Below are 23,440 nucleotides of genomic sequence, written 5' to 3' on the forward strand. Positions count from 1 at the left end.
TTGAGCTATCACAAAGTCAGATTCATAAAAGTGATAATGTCAGACATTAATCATAATTTCAACTTTTAGCTTCTCCTACGATGAAAAAGCAACAATCTATAAAACATCACTACTACATCCTTGTGATTGCTTATCACTATTATGCAGCCTAACAAGAACATTGCAAATACTTCAAAGTTTATCAAACCACCTACCTCTGCTTTAGTTTTAAGTTCATCAGGTTTCTCCCATGCTGACTGTTTGTTGCTAGCATTATAGTAGTATATCCTGCCATCCGGTGCCTTGTGCTCAGTCCACACCGCTTTCTTCTGTGAAGCACAAAATGTACAGAAATTTGAATGTAAAGGCATGATACACATGTGCGTGTATGTAGTGGTTAGTGTCCAAAGCCCCTTTTTTTCTCAAGAAATGTTGAGTCAACTAAGAATTTACAGTTGATTGTACCAGTTTATTTGTACAATGGGAGCTGGCTGCGGACATTTGCTTACAAGTATGCTGCGCTGAATGGGTAGTGAATACTTTACCTGTATGAAGCTACGTCCCTGAATGATGCCACCATATGGTTTATCAGGTAGCTGGGGCTGATTTGCAGTGATCTGTGTGTAATGCATAATGATCTTAAGTAATTCCACTATATAAAATGCTGGCTAACTCTATCTAAGTTATATGGGAGAGAGCATGGTGCCCTATGGTGCCCTAGTAAGAGCATTGCCTATCACTATGAGGCAACAATGTTCTCAATCCCAGTGGCATAATTCAAGAACTTCCATTATCAATCATAGCTCAAACGTTGACCTCTAGTTACAGGTTATGAGTTTTTGTACCCGCTTATGTCGCTCATTAACAAAGCGCTCGCATCAATCTGAGCAAGGGACTGCCGTTCTTCTCTGAAACCGAGTGTAATCGTCAATTGACTGTAAAAAACAGTGCTAAATATAAACAGCGTGTGGAAAAACTCTTCATAGCATTGATTTTAAACCAAACATATAGATTAGTCAAAATATTTGTGTGTGATTTGTAGTGTGAATCTGCATCTTACGTTCTTGCTAGTCTTTAATATAGACTTGGGAGGTGGTTTGTCTTGTTTGGTTGGTGGAGCCGGTGTTTTGTTATCACTACCTGGTACAGATGTGGATGCACCACTCTGAAAAGACAAAATGATTGCAACACTTACTATTATTATCATCAAATTTACTGTTATTAGCTTAGAATTCATGCTAGGGAGAATTTGTTTGTGTTCATATAATTATTATATGACGTTGGGAAACTTTCGTCTTGCCCTAACAATACATTATTATGGCAACATTATTGGTTTATTCCGTAAACGTTATTATTAATTATTTACATTTATTCAAATTTATGCAAAATTTGGACAACATACTGTCTGTAAAAGAGCTGAAGCAGAATTTTAGCAGTTTTCCTCAGTAATATTGACAGTGTGACTGTATGACTGCAGCCATTTAGATAGTGCCAAGGGCAAGACCACCTTGAAAGTATGGTATAGATGTACAATTTCAGCATCCTGGCTAAACTCATTGCATCTGATAATCAATTATACCATGCTCATATTTTTTGGGGGGAGGGGGCTTTGGGGGCGCCAGCCCCTGGGGTAAAAGCAGGGGGCGGCCAAAATGAAGGGGCGGCGGAAGAAGGGGCGGCAAAAAAGAATTAGTAAATAAAAAAGGGTGAAAAATTTGATAAAGCATAAAAAATGTTGAAAAAATGGTACTATACATCAAAATGTGCTGCTTTTAGGGCGCTAGCGCCTGAAACCCTTCTTCTTTTTTTCTCTTCACTTTTTCAAACGACCGAGAAAAAATTGGGTCAACCTTTTCGGGCTGTTGAGGAAGGGCGGCAAAATTGAATTTTCTTCAGCTCCCGGGTTGGGGCGACCACGATGCGCCACTGTATACCCTCATGTATACAACACTTACCTTTGGTACATCTGGTTGCTGACTCTGGCTTGTGGCGAGAGCAGGCTGCTGCTGCTGCTGCTGGTTTTGATGGTCCCCTGAAATTAACCAAAAATACATGAACCCATATGGATTAATAACGATTCATATATATATATTCTTGCAAAGGTAAAAGGTCCAATTACCGTACAGCATATGATAATTTCACCATCCAAAAGAGGAGGGCAATCTAACCAGGCTGAACACTCGCAGGCCATGTGGGTAATTATAAAATTTCCCGACAAATTACTGTCCTGGCCAATTCAAATTAAACGGGCAGGTTCTTCTGATATTTAACACCACAGACATGCACAAAGTGGCGGATTTGACTAACACAGCCCTGAATGTAGCTCCTAACAAATTGATGAAGGTAAGTAGAGTGAGGAGACTACAGTAGCAAATTAAAAATTCTTCTTCACATCAGAGCAAGTCTACATATCTGAGCAAATGAGATTAGCTTTGTTTGGATATAGGGCCTATACTATACGGTGTTTAGTTTTACCATGTTAATAAATTGGTGAAGTTTAAGAGCACTTAGTATATTTCATGGACATTGTATTTTACCTGCTGGTGCTGATACTGGAGGCATATTGGATCCTTGTGTTGGAGGCATACCTGGACCTCCCATGCCCATGTGGGGTGGCATTCCAGGTCCTCCTGGCATCCCTGGTGGCATCATTCCAGGAGGGGGTCCCCATCCAGGGGGTGGCATAGGCATACCCATGTGGTGTGGCATCATTCCAGGCGGAGGTTGGCCAAAGTTTGGAGGATGCATGTTCATGTTGTTGCCAGAGTTGGGACCTCCTGGTCCCCCTCCATGTGGGGGTCCCTGACCATGGCCATGACCACCATGGCCATGACCATGTCCTCCTGGACCCATCCATGGCATTGGTGGCATTCCTGGTGGCTAGGAAGAAGGACAGAGGAGAGATGTTTTGATTACAAAAAGTTCTGTGTACTACATAAAGTAGGCTTACAAACTCTTCAAAAGAATGTCTTTAATTGTTGTATAAAATTTAAAAACTGGAAAACAATGAATGTACATGCCTGTTTGACTGGTCACATATATTGTAAGAAAATCAGCAATAAATATTATATGAACATGTACATGTGGACAACTTGTAAGTTGTACTATGATCAACTCGCAATAAATCACATCACAGATTTATATAGAATGTTGTACATACAGGTGGGAGCAGCACTTTGTGTAACTTGACATATTTTTGTTTTTTACACAGGCATTAAGTTGTGACTTTATTGATGCACAAATTTTAAAATACATGTAACAAAAACTGAATAATTCTTGTCTATTATGAGCTAATCATAGTATACAGTTTAACACGTCAAGATTTGTAATGTTCAAAATTATATACCGTACCTAAATGAAATTGGCTGCCAAGGCCATCTTAATTTAATAGTTAGTCTCACAGCCCCAGCATACATTAGTAAAATTTCCCGTTTTTTGCACATTATTCATTTTTTCCCGCTGTTTTATTTGTTCCAAATCCACCACACAAAAACCTCATGTCTGACCTCGCCAGATGTCAAAATAGCTTAACTTGTAAACCTCAATAAAATGCTTCATCTTGACCACAATGAAACCTCTTGAGAGATGAAAAGTTGGTCTATACTTGTCAAAAAGCTCGTCCCACAGATAAAAAAATTTAAAGTAAAAAAATCCTAAAAAACTGCATTCCGCATTTAAGGTTTTTAACTTGGGAAGGGCTTTTAGACAAACTATTAAATTAAGATGGCCCAATCAAAAAGTAATAAATTCAACCACTTTGCAGTTTAAAATTACAAATTACTTTACTCTAAGGGTGTGCAATATCGCGCCTACAATGATATCGGGACATATTAAACAGGGTCAGGATTTTGTTATACTGATAATCCATGGCAAAATAATTTTACGAGAATCTTTGGAATATTTGTCCCATATTATATTCATGAGTCCACTTCTAAAGATGCTCACAAATCCAGCCATAAGAATCTTTGTGAGAATGGATTCTCAGAATTTCTGACCTTGTCACAGACTGCTTCGTACATGGCATTTTTAAAAACATTACTTTACTCATACTGATGATACTGTACCATAAGCAGCACATGATCATGTGTTCTTTTAATTTGAAAACTTTACCCTAGCTGAAATGTCCAATTATTCCCAGTGACATTTTGTTGAATTTGGATCCTGTTTACACAAGACCAGTATCATATTGTACAGGTCTGTTTATAATCTGCACAAATTAATTCATATCAAATTTCTTCCGTTACAGTCTATAGCTAGCTAAACATGTGTCTAGACCTTATGTTTTGGGGAGCATACTTTAACTTTATTTGAAGAACATCAAATGATTTTTTACTTAATTATACTTACCCCAAATGGTGGCATCATCATTGGATTTGGAAACGGGGGTCCTTGCTGATTTGGGGGTTGCCCACCATGGCCCCCTCCTGGACCGGGTGGGTGATTGCCGCTATTGGAATTCTGAAGTACAAAGACAAGAAAACAACATATTTACCTGAATTGTAATGTAAAATTCCCGGTTTATACAAAAAAGCCAGCAATGGATCAGTCCTATACTACTTGCGCAGTTCAAGCACAATAATATTGGAAAGATAGTACATGTAGGATAGCAGACTTAGGGCTAGCTAAATTTTTTTGCTAAACTGACTAAATACTGCAGTTTTCACATAAAATTAACATTGCTATCTAAATTAAGGTTATACTAAACTTTGCAATGATCGATCCAGAATGAGACTGCATGTAGCCCCCTTTAAAATTATCTATTTCTGGAAATAAATATCGAGAGAGAAAAAACGCAAAACTACGTCTAAAAGCTGAAAGTGTAAGGGTTATTATTATGCTTGAATTTTCCACTTGGCTCAAAAAAGAAATGTACTTTTCAAACATTTCAATTTTTTTTCAATATCCGAGCATCAAGATTTTTGGGAACACGGCCATAATTTCTCAGTGGAAGTGGCGATTTTGTTGGGAACTACGACGACATTACAAACAAGTCAATAAAAGAATGTGCATATTCATTCTTGATATTGCTTGTCTCGATTTGTTTTAGTAAGCTTACATGTTTGCGAATTTGAAGTAAAATGGCCTCCACTTGTATGTCGCTTTTGTAACCAGTAATAACAATTCCGTGCGCGATTTCATAGACAAAATTCTGACCTACATTATTTCTATAAACCCTCTTCTATATGCAGGTGCTATTTAAATTTTTATTTCGATAGCAGAAAATTGAGATATTTGCTATTTTTCCGACTCGCTGCTGTCAAATTGTCTAGTTTCGCGATAAAAGATACAGCGAAATCAATTTTTTTAGAACCATTTCACCTCGTTTGACTTGTGCTTTGAAGTACAAACTTCAAAATTGATATAGTGATTCTATATTTCAAGCTGCGTCATACTGTGTTTCTCTTACCTCTGATTGTCGCTGCTCAAGGCCAAAATGAGAAATTTTTTGGACAAAAGTGACACTCTCATTTTTTTTAAACACGCTGTATACGTATACGACCGGCACTATTTGCCCGATAAAGTGGTGTTGCCGAGTTTGGATTTTAAAATATTTAGGTATTTTCTAGCTTAAAATCTAGCGCCAATGAACCTGGTGCATGGGAGGGAAAATGTTGGGGGGGGTAGTTAGGGCGAAAAAAAATGTGCACATTTTCATGCTTGCTGCGCTTGCAACAGGTAGATATTTAGAAATCCATTTAAGGTATGGGTATGAAAATTGGGGATCCCAAAAAATTGGCATATAGGCCTAGGCCTATGCAAAGGGGGTGGGGCATTTTCTGCAGGCCAAGGGGGAGGGGCCACAAAAATTTGGCAGTCCAGGGGGTGCGGACAAGTGATTTTTGGCTGGCGAGACGGAGGCAAGCGATTTTTAGCGAGTCGCTTGGAAATTTTGGCTTATAATTAGTAGGCTAATACCGGTACTGATTGCACAGCCTTTTGATTTCGAGAACGCAATTTTTGGCAAGCCGGGGCGGGGAGGGAATAAATTTTGGCATGTCGAAGGGAGGAAGAATGACTTTACCTAGCACACATTAAAGGGGCATTTCGTGATCCACAACCTCATACAACCCCATAGGCCTCGTCCTTTCTCACAAGTTAAGATTTTTATACCACTCATCCCGCTCTGGCCACATGTTTAGGAATTTTCACGCAGATCAATTCGTTAAGCAATGGAAAATATTGCCAAATTTGAATTTCGTTTTAAAAGCCTACTCCCCATTAAAAAAAAACACTAATTTTGGGGGATTAAAAAAAAGTTCTGTAAAATGAAACAAAAGGCTGCCTCAATCTTAATTATTCATTTAAGGCCAGGCCTTCATTTCTGAAAATAGCGGAGCTCAGTTAGTCCCTGTACTCAGGAGCTTGACAAGGAGCTCAATTATATAATATCAATATTAAACCATAGGAGCAGCTCAATAAATGCCATTGGTAAAATTATTAGGCCTACGATATTTTATTTGACTGTGATCCGTTTTAATAGGCTATATACACTGTATAGGCCCTATACCTTTAAAATTTCTAAAATTGGTGGAATTGAACAAGCTCTAAATTTCTCATCGTCCAGCATAACCAAGGGCAACTGGGGTGGGTGGGAAAGCCCTCTAGCTATGGCCATACCCGTGAGTGGCGGAACCAGAATTTTTTTCAAGGGCATGGGGGGCAAGTGAATTTGAGACGGGGGCACTTGGAAATCATTGCACTAAATTGCCGCAAAAAGTGGAAAATTACATAATTGTGGGGATTTTGCCTAAAAACTGGGTGGGAAAGAAAAAATATTGGGGGAAATACTGCCCCCCTAGCGGCGCCACTGCATATCCATCCATGATGCTAGAATGACGGAAGTTCTGGCGCTGAAATTCAATTTCAATATCACGAGTTTTTATCAGGGATTTTACCAAGGGAAGGCGATAGGTGTAGGATTTTGCTGATATACCAGGCAACCCGAGAAAGGAACTGAGGTGTGGCTAAATAAGGGAGTGTTCATTATAAATATTTGCCATTATCATACTTTCGAGGCCGAGAGCATAATTATTTGAAGCGTAGGCCCTACATCGTGTCAGTCACATGGTCACATATTTTCTGTTGAAAGAGAAACGCACATGTCTCTGATTAGCTCGGGATTCAGCTACTGCGGCGCTGCGTGCTGGCCTGTTGTTGTCCCGGGTTGTTGTCGAGTGGAAATGGAAAATTTATGAATGAACTTCCGCAACTTTGCAACATCATCACGCAGCGGCGTAGCTGGGATTTTTTCCAGGAGGGGCAAGACTGTAGGCCCTATGGGCGGGGCCCAAATCCACCAAATTTCCCACTGGGGCGGGGGCCCAAATAGACAATTTTTGCCAGGCTTATTGATAATAATCGTATATGGTAGGCCTATTGAGCTGTATTGCATATCGTTTGGTTTGGATTCCCCATCTCTCTGCCCCTCCTCTCACCCTCTCTTTTTTTTCCTCTTTCCCTCTTTTTTTCCTTTCCTTCTAGGGGGCGGGGGCCCAAATAGGCAATTTTGCAATTGCCCCCCGGCAGCTACGCTACTGTCATCACGGTAGACATACGCGGTAGCCTACAACTACAAGAAAGGTTTACAGACAAATATAGGTCTAGTAGGCCTATCAAAATGTTATATTTTTATATTTTCTGGTGGACTCATGGAGAATATCATGTCATGGAGGTCCCGGCGCTGGGTTGGGGGGTCTCAAGGCATTTTGGTATGCCTACCCATGCTTGATTCCGGGAGGTTTTTAGCAGGCCCGACCATTTTTTTTAAAAACACCTCGGCGGGTCTCAGTTCAAAACATTTGTGCCGCGGGGATCAAAGTCACCCACATTTGGCCTAATTTGACGCTTTTTTATTGGGCACTTTTGCCAAAATGCGCCCAAAAGTTGGTCTTCGCTGTAAACCCACCCATCATAGTCGGATCGTTGAAAAGGTAGGCCTACCCCAAAACTGTGGCACATCCACGAACCCGAGGGACTCGGAGACCTCCGCGGGTAAAAACACACCTCTAGCGGGACCAGATTTATAATTTAAAATAGGCCTACATTTTGGAAGCCAGTCATCACGACAAAAGCGGGCCATGGTAGTGTTAATGGTATTAACACTTTGATTTTAGGCTTAAATGATGAGTGGAGGCCTATAAATTGCAAATTTGCACACACCCCGGGGAAACCTCTCAAGTTGGGGGTAAGGATGTGAGGCTGTGACTCCGAAAAACTACGGTATGCGATTTTAAACCAAATTAGAATAAAACAGACCCAAAATCGTATCAACTTTTGGACTGAAAAAAGTCGCAAATTTGTACTTTTTCGAGAAAATCATTGAAAAATACCCTTCTTAAACCTAATTTTCAAGACACCGAGGGTCAATAAAATCATGGCTAAAAATACAACAGAGTCTAAACTAAATGGCTGAAAATGCACCCCAAATCTGCCGCACATCACGACACCGTATTTCACCTTATAGATTTTGAAAATTGTCTCAATAAAATAGGCCCGAACTTATCCCAAATTATCCCCGAAAAAATATTTTTTTGCAGGTGAGGTTGGAGTCTTATTATTTTTATTCTCAGAGAGGATAGGGGTTGATATTTTTAGCAGGGTACAGTTTGTCTTGTTTTTGTTTTGTTTTTTGACGTTGAAGTTCCAGATTCTTTTTTCATATATTATTATTCATTTATTATTTATACCCTGTACTTGTCCAAAAAGACACACGACAGCTACAGAGAAGCCACGAAAAAACTCCTGTGAAGTGCATGAAAATGACCGAAAATGTGCCAACCGAAACACCCGAACAGGAAGATAAAATAAAAAAACAAAACCAAAAACCCACCCCGAAATTTCCCGAGCTAAGTTCCAAATTCTTTGTCCCCCAGACCCCCACTAAAATATATTATGAACACTCCCTTATGAAGTCTGCCCTCTTCCGGCTATTCTGGTAGTAGGCGTTGACAATTACCTTACGCGATTACCTTATTTTTGAAGCATGTTTGAACCCGATTTGTTCTCTATTCACATTTTTAACGTTGCAAGTAACATTTCAAGACCTCTATTTGTGACAGGTATTTAATTATCTTGCTAGAGATGTGCCTAAAGTTGAAATTCAATATTTCGGATCGCAAAGATCGAGAGATATAAAGTTGCTGAATATCAGTTTAACACCATGGATCATATGGGCGTCATATATGAACGATTATGATAGCTAAGCAAAATGGCTGGGATACAGGTTGTATAAATACTACATGAATATTCATGAACTATACAGATTACATTCTTCTCTAATAATAAAGATGTCAATCACTCTCCTAGACGACAGTTGCTTGGCGCTTGTAAACAAATCGAATAATAGTGCTTGACAAGAGCTAAAAAATAGGCTAAAAACACATTTTCACACATTTTTTCCGGATTTTTTATTTCACATGATAAGTAGACATATTTTCTTACGTATAAGGTAATAATATATTTTTTCTGGAGGTAAAGCCCTTCAACACTTTGTTTAACCTTAAGTAATTCTTAGCCAAGCTGAAACTCTCGGAACGCTAGTCGCTAGTGGTCCGCGATAAACACACACACGCACATAGCGTTAAATACAGTTCAATTCAATTCAAATTCATTTATACACGGAAATAGTAGAAAGCATGCATGTGCCTTACACTGCGTACTGGTACACGCTACATGGACGCAACAGGTACATGTTTGTTGGAGCTTGGCCAAGAATTTACCTATAGATAGTAGTTTTCAGCATTTGCCAGGAAATGAGTCCTTTTTTAATTTAAGATTATAAGATCCACAAAACACAAAGTTTGCAATAGATTCATGGTGCCTAATAAACATGTTTAACATTTTAATAAAGTACCGGGGTATTGAAAACTTCAATACTATGGACTGATCCCAGGAAGTGAGGAGGGAGGTTGAGGCGAAACAAATTGGAATTTTTTTATTGGCCCTACATGTACATTTCTAGTGACGTAGACGTAGCAGCGCCATGTGCCGAAAACTGCGGGGCAAAATAGAACAAAAAATTCATGACTTCAGAAACGCGACCTTGGTGTCCATCACTTCTCCTATTTAAATTGTACGCCATTCACGATGCCGTCCATGTTCATTCCAGTGATCAAAATTTGCATCTCATTGAATGTACACCAGGGTTCCCGTTAAGGTTTTAAAAATGTGCGTCCGTAATGACGCAAGTTTGCTGACGAGGTTACAAAACTTGCGTCCAGACAGATTTGTGTGCGTCCATCTGAAATTCACGATTATGACGATACACACATACCCCGGGTCGGGTCTACACCTCATCAAATGTTGATTGTTAAAAAAAAAATAAAAGTGCATTTTCGCCGTGACAATCCATCCCCATTCGCTATGGTAATTTTTCTCATTTCTGTGTCAGTTTTGGTTCGAAAGGTGGTCAAAAACAGGTGGAAAAACATGAGCAAAGTCTGTCAATCTGGAACAAATTTTCGTTCGTAATTTTACTTCCCCATTTCTTTTAAATTAACGTGCTGTTGATGCTACAAAGCTAAAACTAGTACGCTGCCACAAATAATACGAAAAAGGGTTATCATTTGAATTTTGTCTTTAAAATTGCTTTTATTCATCGTAACAATAATACTATAAAGGAAACCTAGATTATTTATGAGAAAATAAACTTAAAATATTAAAAATTGCATATTGTCAGGTCGTGATAAATAATTAAATAAACATTAACCGCACGTTAGCGGCACGTGTTCAGCTTGTAAACAAATCAATCGGGACTTCCCCATCAAACAACGATCGTTAGGAAAGCATGCAAAAAGCGCACGATTTCCTGACGTTGCATTTACAAATATTGCAGAATTTACTTCAATTCTTAGCAGGTGGGTCAAAATTTTGGGGCTTTTATAAATCTTAAAAATATAAAAGAATACAAATTTCTTATTTTTATCATCAATTAATGATAAGCCATGTGATTAGCCATGTGAACTTGCGTCCAAATTTGTAAAATACGCTGCGTCTGGACGCAATGACGCTTTTACTAACGGGAAGCCTGATGTACACCAATTCTTTAGAAATTTCAAATTTGAAATTAAACTTGATTGAAAGTCTATCCTCAATCCAGGCCACTGAAAACTGACGATTGATAGAGGATAGAACTTGGAGCTAGATCTCAAAATGTGTCAGAATCAGTGAAGCATGAAACCATGTTGATGGAAATTCGGAAGTAGGCCTAAACAACGCCGGTCGCCGGTGGGTATAGCGAACGAAAAAGTTGCTCAAAACGACACGTCAGCGAATTGTTAGCATGGTTAATCTCTTATTTATAGCAAACTTTGCTCTGAAGATACAGATCATCAAAATAAACTTTGGACTCTTTTGGTATTAAAATAAACTTCACAAAGTCAAAGAATAATTGTTTCAATATTACAATGTACGTTTGAAAATTGGCGAAGATTGAGTGACTGAAGTAGACTAGTAGTTACAGTTCCAAGCTCTATCTCTATCCACACAGTAACCTTGTCGTTGTTGTATTTTCCATTCACAATCAAAATAACCATATTAAAGTTCCCTGCCCTGCGGTTAGTTCACCACGTAAACTTGTATGGCTCAAAATTCGGACCGCTTCGCCATTAAGTTTACTGCTTTCTGTGTTTTGAAATTTGTTGACGTTTTAATGATCCCCGATTTCCGGTCGATTATTTTAGCTGTGTCACATCACGTGCATGACGCTAGTGGGTACCAGCCAAACTTCAGAAAAAAAATCACGATCGCCGATAACGATGTGATATGGGACTTACATAGGATTACACAGAGATATTTCTTGCTAAAATTTGACCATTTCTAGGTAGCTTGGCCCTACTTTGTCTGCGTTATATGAAAAAGGACAGTCTTAAGTAAGTAAATGTGCAACGCTTTTGATGTTTTGAAGTTTTGGGAGACTTGGAGGGATCAGAACAAAAAAATGATGGAGCCTATTCTTGACTGTGTAATATTCCTTCACCACATTGCCGTACGGAGACAGTCTTATACGATGGACAGATAGTATCAGTTTGTGAATGAGGACATCCTATAAGTTCCTTGTACTAGCCCTGCGGCTGCCCTAGTCCTGCCAGCAAGACTTCAGTCTTTATCATAATGACATCTACGGATCGGAAACAGGACGGTTCGCACCCTTTCAATTTCGGACCCGTGCACTTTCGCCCCCTTTCAATTTCGCACCCGTGCACTTTCGCCCCCTTTTTAAACCGCGGGTAATGTGCTGCTGTTGATTGGTGATGCACGATCGATCGCTTCAACTCCCGGCGGTACAGTGGGGTGTTGTATGTGTATAGTATTGGTTGACTGTTTAGTGTTGATTGTCTGTGTTTGCGGTGTCCAGCGTGTACAAAAGCAAACTGTTTACCCGGGATGATGGACTCTCCGGTTCGATTGAATTTAATAGGCCTATATTATTACAATATATTAAATGTGCTTCGACTGAAGATTGGTATTCATTATGTTTTTGATTTGTTATTTATTTTACTTAGGCCTATTTTATTTTATTTCATTTCTATTTTATAATTTATAATTTTTATATAATTATTATTTATTATTATTATTATTATTATTATTATTATTATTATTATTATTATTATATTATTATTATTATATTATTATTATTATTATTAGAATTATGTTACCTTATTAGTACTTTATTAATAGCTATATAATTTAGTGTTAAATTATTTATGGCCTATAAAATATATATAGGGCCTAATATTGATATGGCCAAAAATTTGATGGCTTATAATTTATAATTTTATCCCATCTTTATGTTGCCGAATTGATCTTCTTTGACATGAAACTAATGGGAAAAAATATTTAGCAAATTTCTCAAAAACAAATTCGCTTGTCAAACCTAGCCGCTTGTCATGGCAGCAGCTTTGCGATAATGCTGTGCTGACTTTCGCCATCTTTCTTCACCGCGAGTATTAGCTGCCACTAGTACACGAAAGCGCCGGGCGTGATATGGATTCAATCAATGCAATGGTAGCCTACGGTGACTAGGCACTAGCGCGCATATAGTCGTCCCAGAACATACCCGTACCGGATCGATTGCTTGACCGTCTCCGGGCCACGCGGCCGCGTGACTGTATACATACGGTGTGACTTCTTCAACCCATTATGTAATGAATGACTTACGGGAAAGCGCCGGGTATGGTGTGGGTTCAATCAATGGTACCGTAAACAGACATGCAAAAGTGCCATATGCCTAGTGACGTACGATCGGTTGCTTGACAAGCCCCCAGGCCCCGCGGCCGCGTGCCGGTATAAACTTGTCAAGAAATGCATGCATACAAAGATATTTATTTACGAACAATATGTTACGATTGCACATTGAGAAATATTACAATTGCATCCATATTCTTTGCCAAATATAAAATATTATTAATCAGGAAAGTTTTCTGTTCGTTTTAATGAGAAATGTAAATAATGAACCAAATGTTTCAACTTTTATGTCTTAATGAATGATGTATTTTGTCTGTGTTCTTAATTAATTTAATATATATATTCCTACATATTGTTACGTAAATTGTTACGTAAAACAAAGAAATGTAAGTACTTTTAATGAATTTTGATATATTTGTTGATGTTTGATTTTTTGATGTTTATGTTTTTAAAAAATTCTTCAATAAAAAAATTCTATGTATAATTCTACATATTGTTTTCATGACACAAGGCCCCTGTAATAGCAGATTTATCTGAAGGGTAACCCTGTATAAATATGGTTTTAATAAATAACATAAGTAAATAAACAAATTTGTGGAAAAAATGCTATCCAATTCTGCATTGTAAATGATTGACATTTATATGTTATATGTTTGAACTCAAAGATGTCAATAATGTAATAGCATTTATTTCTTAGATGTTAATTTCCGGGGTACTCAAGTTTGGTTTTGGTAGGGAAGTGCCGCTGAGATTTTGGAAGTAGACCCATAAATATACCAATTTTTCAAGAAATTTGGACCCATTGATATACCAAAAGTCAAAATTTTCGGCCGAATTTACCCAAAATTGTCTTAGTTTTTACAAATTTTGGGAAAATGTTGAAAATTTTGGCTAGATTAAAGAAAAATTGGGCTGTTTTCAAAACAATAGAGAAAATTTTGAAAAAAGGACCCATTCATATACCAAAATAGGCTTTGAAAAAGGCGTCATTGATATACCAGAAGGCTGAAAATGCTACCCATGTTTGCGGCACATCCCTGTATGGTCATTTGTACTGAGTAGTGAGTACCCCGGGTTAATTTAAAGAAGATCGTGTGAGAGGATGACTTTCTTTCTTTATCTTTTTATAGTGCCTTTTTTTCTTTTCTTTTTATCAAGAAAGCTGCTTTGTCTTTTGAAACATGTCTTATTTTTGGATGTTGCTGCACATACAAATTTATTTCTATCAATTAGATTTGTTCAGTTCATCTTAATTTCTTTGTATTTAGTTTTTTTTCTTTTTCTTTTTCTTTTTTTTTTTAGTTTCTTTCTTTTTTATTATTATTATCATATTATTATTATCATCATATTATATTATTAAATTAACTTTGTTTATAACTTTTGTGTTACTCGGACCTCATTGGATTTTGTGTCATACTTTCTTTCATTGTTTTTAATTTTATCCATTGCTTGTTGACACTTGTATCCTTTTGGATTCATCATTTGGTCGTCCGTTGGAACAAATTTCCCCTGTTTTTATACATATTATAATAATTAAATATAAATTTATTATTATTATTACTATTTATTATTATTACTATTTTTATCATTGAATTCTAATTATTTCATTATTTTTGGTAAGCTTGCTGCTAAAATATCTGCCCTGTAATTCTGAGAAAAAAAATCGGTTTTTTTTTAAATATCCTTTCTTTCCTTCCTTCTTGGGTTTATCATGACTTAATAAATGCATGCCCGACGACCCAGTACTATAAACATACTACGCCGCATCGCCGGGAGGGCAAGCAATCGATCGTGCATCAATCAACAGCATGACAGCAGCACAATACCCGCGGTATAAAAAGGGGGGCGAAAGTGCACGGTGCGAAATAGAAAGGGGCGAAAGTGCACGGGTCCGAAATTGAAAGGGTGCGAACCGTCCAGCATTCTACGGATCTAGGTATGACGAGTTACAGTTACTGGAACTAGTACTAGCGGCTGCCCCACATTTTCGATGTAATTTTAAATTTATAGCTTGTGTACATACGCTTGTTACACGAGGACTAATTAAAAAGGAATTTGACATATTAGTTTAAACTGGAGTACAATGTATAGGTAAAGCTTAAAATCCATATATTTATCCGATTAAAATTTATGAGAAGGACAAGGAGCTTTGACAAGGCTGTTGAATTTTGCACCGTATTCAGCATGGGCTACAAGAACACACTTTTATTGTCATTTATTCCGTCATTTTCCAAATAATGATGAATCAGAACATTTTCACATATCAAGTCATGAAGTATTTAATGATCGTTCCTTTAATAGAAATAACAATCTGTCATAAAACGGACAGAAAAAAATAATAAAAATACTGTACACACTCACCATTTCACAGCTTCGGTTCTCCACTACATCAATCTCTGTACTACACGCAACGTTATTGAGAGCTTATTATTTTGCATTCTCTCACATGCATCACTAGCGTACATTCTCTATGGATAATTTGTAGCAGAGATTATTAGTCATATGGTGTTGCCAAACAGGGTGTTATCTATTGAATTAATTAAATTTGGGTAGCCAGGGAAGGTTCCAGCCTGAAAAAAGTTTGAAAGAAAAGAAGAAAGTTTAAAAGATATAAAGATATAAAGTTTGAAAAAAGAAAGTTTAAAAGAAAGAAAGTTTGAAAGAAAGAAAAAAAGAAAGAAAGAAAGAAACAAACAAACAAACAAACAAACAAACAGACAAACAAACAAACAAACAAACAAACAAACAAACAAACAAACAAACAAACAACAGAGAAAGAAAGAATGAATAATTTGCATAATTGCATTATTAATGAGCAAATTTGCATAGATGCTAATTAATTATGCAAATCAAATTAGAGCTCAGCTTCTGCCCGAGCTTCTCAAAAGTGCTTCACAATTTAATACATTAGAACATAATTATTAGAAACACTTTGACCAAGTTTCAAGGTACTGACAAAAAATTAAAGAAAAAAGTGCCCCTCTGACAAAAAATGAAAGAGAAAATCAGAAGGGCAAAGGAAAAGAAAAGGGGGAAAGGCGGGCCCCTTTTCAGTACCAAAATTCAGCCTGATCATGGGCCAAAATAGTGTAAAATGCCCCCATGCTACGCCCCTGCCCTCAAATCACTTATTTGTCAGAGTACAGTAGCTTACAGTAGATATGAAAGTTGCAACAAAATCACAAATTACTATACAAATTTGTCTTTTTTAAAGACTATTCTTGTCTTAACTTTTTTATAATTTTGGGGCATCATTTTTTTAAGACTCTCTCAAGATTTCACGTATTTTTGTGGAACCTGAGAGCACATCAGACGTACGTGTAGTGTACATATCAAATTGCGTTTTGAAGAATGTCCTTCTGATATCAAATAATTTTGATTTTTTGAAATTCACAATATTTTTATTATAATACACATTTTATGGTAAAATTGATATTTTTGAAATTTAACAGTCCTTGAAGTAAATTGTATAAATCTAATGATCATGCCTATGTAAAAATTGTATGTAGCTGGGATGAAAAACCCGTCCATCATTTGAAAATTGTGACTTTTCGTATTGCATCCCCCCAAAAAAAGACCCAAAATTTCATGTCTTTTTAGAAAAAAATGTATATCTTCAATATGAAACTCAATATCAAAATTTAATAATTTGCCATAAAATTTGTATTATATCGTGAATTTCAAAAAAGTTAAAATTATTTGATATCAGAAGGACATCAGTATTCAGAATGCAATTAGGGGCTGTGCAATAATTATGAGCCCCCCCCGGGGTAAAATTTCCAAACGGCTCGCCAAAAATCGCTTGCTCCCCCCCCCCTCTCGGCCTGCCAAAAATTCTTTGCCCCCCTTGCGCATGCCAAATTTGGCTTTTAAGGTTTGAAAATTGGGATCTCAAAAATTTAAAATGGTCTATATACATGTTGCGAGCGCAGCGAGCAGGAAAATTCGCATATTTAAGCGTTTCTGTACTGTTTTCATGAGCCTTATACTTTTATTTAAAAGGCGCCCCATGAATGTGTGCCAAAAATTCCTTCCTCCCCCCTCTCGGCTTGCCACAAATTGTTCCCCCACCTTTTCGGCTCGCCAAAAATGTCTTGCCCTCCCCCCTCATTTTACCCTCCCCCCATGCAGTGCTCATAATTATTGCACAGCCCCTTAGGTGTGTCTGATCTGCCATTTGCTTGGGCCGATAAATGGCAGATGAGCTTCAATGCTTCAAAGTGTCAACTACTCACCATCACCCGTAAGACCAAGCCAAAACTGCATCTCTACAGTGTTTCTGACCAAGCTATTGAAAGAACATCACATCACAAGTACCTGGGAGTTACCATCTCCAGCGATTTAACTTGGAAAAAGCACATTGCAAGTATAACATCTAAAGCATCCAGCACCCTTGGTGTCATTCGCCGGAACCTTGGACCCTGCTCTAGTAACGTCAAACTACGTCCATACCAGGCTCTAGTGCGTCCGCAACTTGAGTTCGGCACAGCAGCATGGAATCCGTATGCTGAAGGAGACATCAAACTGTTGGAAGCCATCCAGAGACAAGCAGTGCGATTCATCTGTGGAGAGTATGGTAGATACACAAGCATTAGGCCTACACCTCTGCTCAGCCAACTTGACTTGGATCTACTAGCCACCAGGCGCTTGATGTCCCAATGTACCATGTTCTTCAAAATACATACTTACAGTTCCCGCCATGTGTCCAGTTGCATCCTACCTCCGGAAGAAAAAGTCACCATCTCAGATATCATCCTGTTCCAGCTGCCAGAGATACTTACAAGTACTCATTTTATGTAAGAACTATACCAATCTGGAATAGGCTACCCCAGGAAGCAGTTGAATCACCATCTGTTGCTGTCTTCCAAGCTGTGGCTCTTCCGGTAGTGCGGGATCTCCAACCCACTACCACCCATCATCGCCTCTAAAAGTGATGAAGAGGATTTTTACTCGCACCTTGTATATCTGCACCTACTCAACTGCACTTTGTGAAGTCTCCATGGACAAGTTTCAAACTTTCTTGGAGTGAATTGACTGAAGACTGAAGACTGCTCTCAGCCACAGGTCCCACAAAAAATACTGTGCAAACACACCTGGTGCAAACCTGAGACGAAAAAGGTATATTCGTCTCAGGTGCAAACGTTGCTAAACGATTCCTTAATCTTATATACAATTTAATTTATCTAAATTTGCTACTATAAAAATAAAAAAAAAGTAGCCTTACAGTATAAATGTGCTACGTGGAATACTTTTTTTGAAATCAGGTCGAGATTTCCAAGGCTTACAACAAGAAACTTACACCTGTACATAATAAAAATAAACTGGCAACTAATGTTTGATTGATGAATGCACTTCCGGTATTTCTCCGATGCCTTTTGGTAGCTGTCACAGTACGGAATGTGAGATTGGTAGACAAATAAAATCGTCTAATTATCATCACTTGGTGATTTCATGTTTATGGAGATAGAGCCAAAGGAATAGATATCGTATTGAATAAGTAAAGGAGTATATTTGACATCAGTTGATCATTGGCATCCCCTACTAGGAGGTAAGTTTTGGTTGGTGTTGATGAAATCAAACTCACAATAAAGTTTACAATTTTTTGTCGTGGCTGTACACAGTACATGTATGGTTAATGCATGCATGGTATCACATTGGTGTGTGGGTATAGCATAAACAGCGGTGTCTTGGTGTGTACATGAATTCATTGTGTAGATGTGTGGTAGATGGTGATTCAGTTTTTAATCAGAAGTAAATAGCTTCATATTTTCTAGGAAAAAGATGTGACTATGAATATTTATAATTTGGATCATCACATCAATTTTGTAAACAATAAAATTTGGATCTGATATCTGGATGTGAAACATGTTCTGAATTTTCCTGAATGTTCTGCTACTGTTTTGTTATGTGTTGTTAGTGGCGTTGGTGTGCATTCTACCAGTCACAAAATCAAATTGTGCGTGCAAACCCATTCCCGCAGCGCAGAGGCTGAGCAAACCTATCGTGTACACATGTATGTATGTAGTAGGGGTAAAAAACAAATACAATAACAATCAACAACAAAAAAGCGCTGAGCTGATCACTACCAAACTCAATTCAAGGACAGTCAAAGTAAGTACTGTTTATATATAGTAATGGTCATAAATATTAGAATTATCATGTTATACATACATACATCGAATGTATGGTATAAACCAGGGTTGGCGATTTTTTTGATTTTTTTAAAAAAATCGATTTATTTGATTTAAATCAGATTTTTTTCATTTATATCGCTTTTTTGTTGTTGTTTTTTATTCCAAGAACTGCTATACCCCATGATAAAGTCAAAAGAGACCATACTCGGCAGAGGGGTTTGACTCCCACCCTTTTTATTTTACCCCACCCTTTTTATTGAGGCACCCTTTATACTGAAAATTCCTGACCCCCACGCTTTTTACTGAGGCACCCTTTATACTGAAAATTCTTGACCCCCCACCACTTTTTGCTTTTTCCGCTATTTGTAAACTGACAAAGTTGCACGCAATTTGGTTCGAAGTATCAAGTACGCCGAATTCTGCACCTATTTCACATACATGTGCGAGTCCGATGTTTTTCTCTCCAATAAGTTAATTGATACATTACGTGAACAATGCAAATTATATGTGAAAAACTACTACTGCACTGTAAAATAAGCATTTTAATGAATAACTGTACTTTTATGGTGTTCAAACGTTGTTCTTGTCATGAAACTTGATGTACGCTGTGTTCAGCGACTATATCCTACTTCTTCCGTGCTGCTTCGCTCAATCAATTATGCATGTTAATGACGTCACTCATATACGATCAATGTAAAGAAAAATAACACGTCATGGAAAATCGGACATTTGCATATGACGTAGGTGTTTTGGCAGCGCTTCGGGGAGGATATTGTGTACATTGCACTGGATTCACGTAAACAAGCGCGAGCCTGCATCAAATGGAATTTTATCTTGCGACATAGTGTGCAAGTTTTGGTGATTTTTCTTGGAACTATGATTATTTTAAGCCCCACGCTTTTTATTTTAATCCCACGCTTTATATCAGTCCACGCTTTTTACCCAAAAAGTTTAAACCCCCACGCTTTCACCAATTTTCAGAATTTCGAACCGGCACGCATTATAAAGCGTGGACTGCCGAGTGTGAGACCAGTGGAATGCTAGACATATGCACAATCCTATCAGGTATTTACAAAAAATCAAAACACATTTTTAGATGTGAAAATTTCAATGAAAAAATTTGGTTAAATCATGGGAAAAAACCTGCTGAATTCTGCACCTTGAAAATGATTTTTTAGCAATAGATAAAATGACATCATAGAGGTATTTAATTGTATCCAAAAGGTGTAGAAGCATTACAAATGAAGTAAAACAGTCAATTAAAGATAGAAATTAACTTAAATTGATCAAAATGGTAAAAACTGAAAAGTTGATTTAAATCAGTGATTTAAAAAAAAATCATTTGATTTAAATCGTGATTTAAATCATGATTCAAATCAATTGATTTAAATCGCGCCAACCCTGGTATAAACCATTACCATCTCCATACAAACAAGATTTAACATAAAAGTTCTCCATCCAGAGAATCTGTACAAATTGTGTATACTGTTACTGTATCATGTAAATTTATATTTAATCAGATTGTCAATTTTTGTCATCACTTTTTTCTACATCTTACCGCATTCCTTCCCATAATAATGTTGATGTAAGAGGGTCACACGATTGTTGGAAAGCCACCTGCACTGTGGATGTAGTTCTATTTGAACTTGCCTTCAGTTTTTGACTTGAATTTTATTTTTATATATTTTTTAAACTACAGTTACAGTATGTAGTTTTCGTTGTTTGCTTTTATATTTTGTTGTCTGTCCCTGAAGAAGAGCAGTTTATCTGCTCGAAACGTCGGTTGTATTTTTGTTAACTTTGTCTAGAACCATCCCTGTGGTTTTGGATTTTTGGATACCTGGCCCGAATCTTTCTGTTTTTATAGGTATCCTCTTGTATCATCCTTTGATCCTTGGTGTGTTTTGTACCTTGTCCGTTGGAGGCACCATTACCTACTTACAGTCCATAGGCAACTTGGGTATTGGGTATTTGGCAAATAGGGTATTTGGGGGAAGAGAGAGGGAAGTGAAGATAAATTATATTGACAGTGGAAAACTGCAAATGTCATTCCCTTCAAGAAGGGGGATAACACACTCCAGGCAACTACAGGCTCATTTCTCTGCTGTTCTTGACCATAACTGTCCAAAGTAATGGAGAAGTTGACCAGTAAAATGGAATCACCTGGAGGATAACAACCTACAACAAAGAAGGCCTTGACATCAGCCAAGCTTTCGACCATGTGTAGCATCCTGGTCTTTTTAAAACCAGCATAGACCATTTTTGGTCTATGTTAAAACCAAACTTGCTGCCCTTGGTTTCTCTGGAACACTCCTGGACTGGAGTGAAAAATAGCAATACTGGAGTAAGGCCACCACTGTTTATTATTATGTATGAATTCATGAATCAAAGACATCTCAGCAAACCTGACCAACCAATCAATCCTATCTGCTGATGCCTCCATCATGTCATTCATCAAATCCAGAAAAGAGATGCTTAGCTCAATCAAGATCTGGAAGAGATTGTAACATGGAATATCCTGTTTAGAGGAGCAAAATGTAAACTACAATATCCAACCGTAGCGATCCTGAGGGAAGCCACCCCAATGGAAATGGATAGTGAAGCTCTTGGGCACCGCTCTCAGAAAGGACCTATCCAGTTGATACTAAAATGTTGCATTGTTTTAACTTACAACCATACAATGTGTGATGTTTTTTAACTGATTGAGGACAACATTCACAACAATGCACATGGTTCCCAGGTAACAAAGGATCCCCACTCGACACTTATCCCAATTTTTGGAACAGAACTGAGATTTGTCCCAGACAATTCAAGTTTTCATTATTTTTCCGATTCAATAAGCTTCAGGAAGCTAGATTTCATGCACATGATGGCCTGCAGCTTAGTTTTGACTTTACCAGATGTTTCCTGGATGGAGGCTGTCAAGCATCATGATTCCAAAAGATATTCCCTCACCCTGAAGTCCTGATCCCTTCATTGAAACCCAGCACTTAGTTATAATGCAGTAAATGCACAGACTTTCACAGTTTCACTGTAAGGTGCATTGAAAAGAAGAGGGTCTTTACTCTTTTGGGCCTAATATAAGGGGTCATTAGGTGCAAGTATGCTTTTTCCTGCAGGAAGGGATCTTTGAATGAGAATGGAAGTACTGTTTTGATTATTGTTCTAATATCCAGTACCTACACCTACTGAGTGGAACTTACATATTCTTTGCCATTTCATTTTTAAAAGTAACTTATGAAAGTAACACTTAATATGAAATTCTGAATAAGCTTCCTTTCTAAATAATAAGGGTTTCTTTTGGTGATGGATCCCAGGGGAAAGGAAAACATTGGGTCTTTGGATGACAGCATCAATTTGCAATTAAATGATAATAAAATAAATGAAAGTATGAATTATAAAAAAAAAAGTCAATTAATGAGTGGATAATTTATGAATAAAAAAATATGGATGAATGGATATGGGCTTCTACAGGCCTATTAACCTCTGCGACCTTTCAATATGGCAACATCACCCTCTATTGGTTTGCACACAAGCTACAAAACATAGTCTTGTGTGTATGTAATATCTAGCTGGCTTTATCAAAAATGTTGGTAGTCTGTACAATTTATATAATTTGAATTCATTTCAATATCTGTAAAATTTTAAAGAATGAAAGTTACATTTACTGGGAAAATAAGTTTCTCAGGTCATTTGTGGTTGCCCATGGCACTTGTATATCCGCTCAATATGTCCTATTGTAGGCAGATGTGGGTCATTATACTGGATGGTTGGCTCAACTACTTTGCAATGTGTGTTAAACATTTGTTACTTTCTATCAGAAGTTGCTGTATACTGGTGTTGAAACACAGTCTGGTAATAATTGGAATAGTCATGTGTACCTTTCACAGACATTTAAACAATAAACAATGAACTTTAAACTTTTCAACTTACTTTCAAGCAGGGTACATACAGAGTAGGCCTACACAAAAACAAAATGTATTGTATGTGCTTAATTTATGTGCAAATAGTAAGACTAATACTGGTATTTACATTGTTGAAATGAAATGAGGAAAAACGTTTTATATAGCAGTCTGATTGTCTGACATTGAGGGAATATCATCTATGAAATATCAAAGGGCATTTCGTGATCCACAGCCTCA

General features: G+C 37.4%; 2 protein-coding genes across 2 annotated transcripts in view; one reads left to right on the forward strand and one right to left on the reverse strand.

Annotated features, from left to right (window-relative positions):
- Nucleotides 1-15,630, reverse strand: part of LOC140151060 (pre-mRNA-processing factor 40 homolog B-like) — a 44,525-nt gene extending 28,895 nt beyond the window's left edge. Inside the window, 7 exon segments of the mRNA XM_072173258.1 lie at nucleotides 195-308; nucleotides 525-596; nucleotides 1,040-1,144; nucleotides 1,935-2,011; nucleotides 2,517-2,859; nucleotides 4,327-4,437; nucleotides 15,526-15,630. Of these exon segments, the coding sequence (XP_072029359.1) occupies nucleotides 195-308; nucleotides 525-596; nucleotides 1,040-1,144; nucleotides 1,935-2,011; nucleotides 2,517-2,859; nucleotides 4,327-4,437; nucleotides 15,526-15,528 (825 nt within the window). The 5' untranslated portion in view covers nucleotides 15,529-15,630.
- A 2,881-nt stretch (nucleotides 15,631-18,511) lies between these two features.
- Nucleotides 18,512-23,440, forward strand: part of LOC140150258 (integrin beta-1-A-like) — a 123,864-nt gene continuing 118,935 nt past the window's right edge. Inside the window, exon 1 of the mRNA XM_072172261.1 lies at nucleotides 18,512-18,712. The gene's annotated coding sequence lies outside the window, so the exon portion shown is untranslated. The remainder of the gene's footprint in view (nucleotides 18,713-23,440) is intronic.

This window comes from Amphiura filiformis, chromosome 4 (assembly GCF_039555335.1).
Source record: "Amphiura filiformis chromosome 4, Afil_fr2py, whole genome shotgun sequence".
Lineage (NCBI taxonomy): Eukaryota > Metazoa > Echinodermata > Ophiuroidea > Amphilepidida > Amphiuridae > Amphiura > Amphiura filiformis.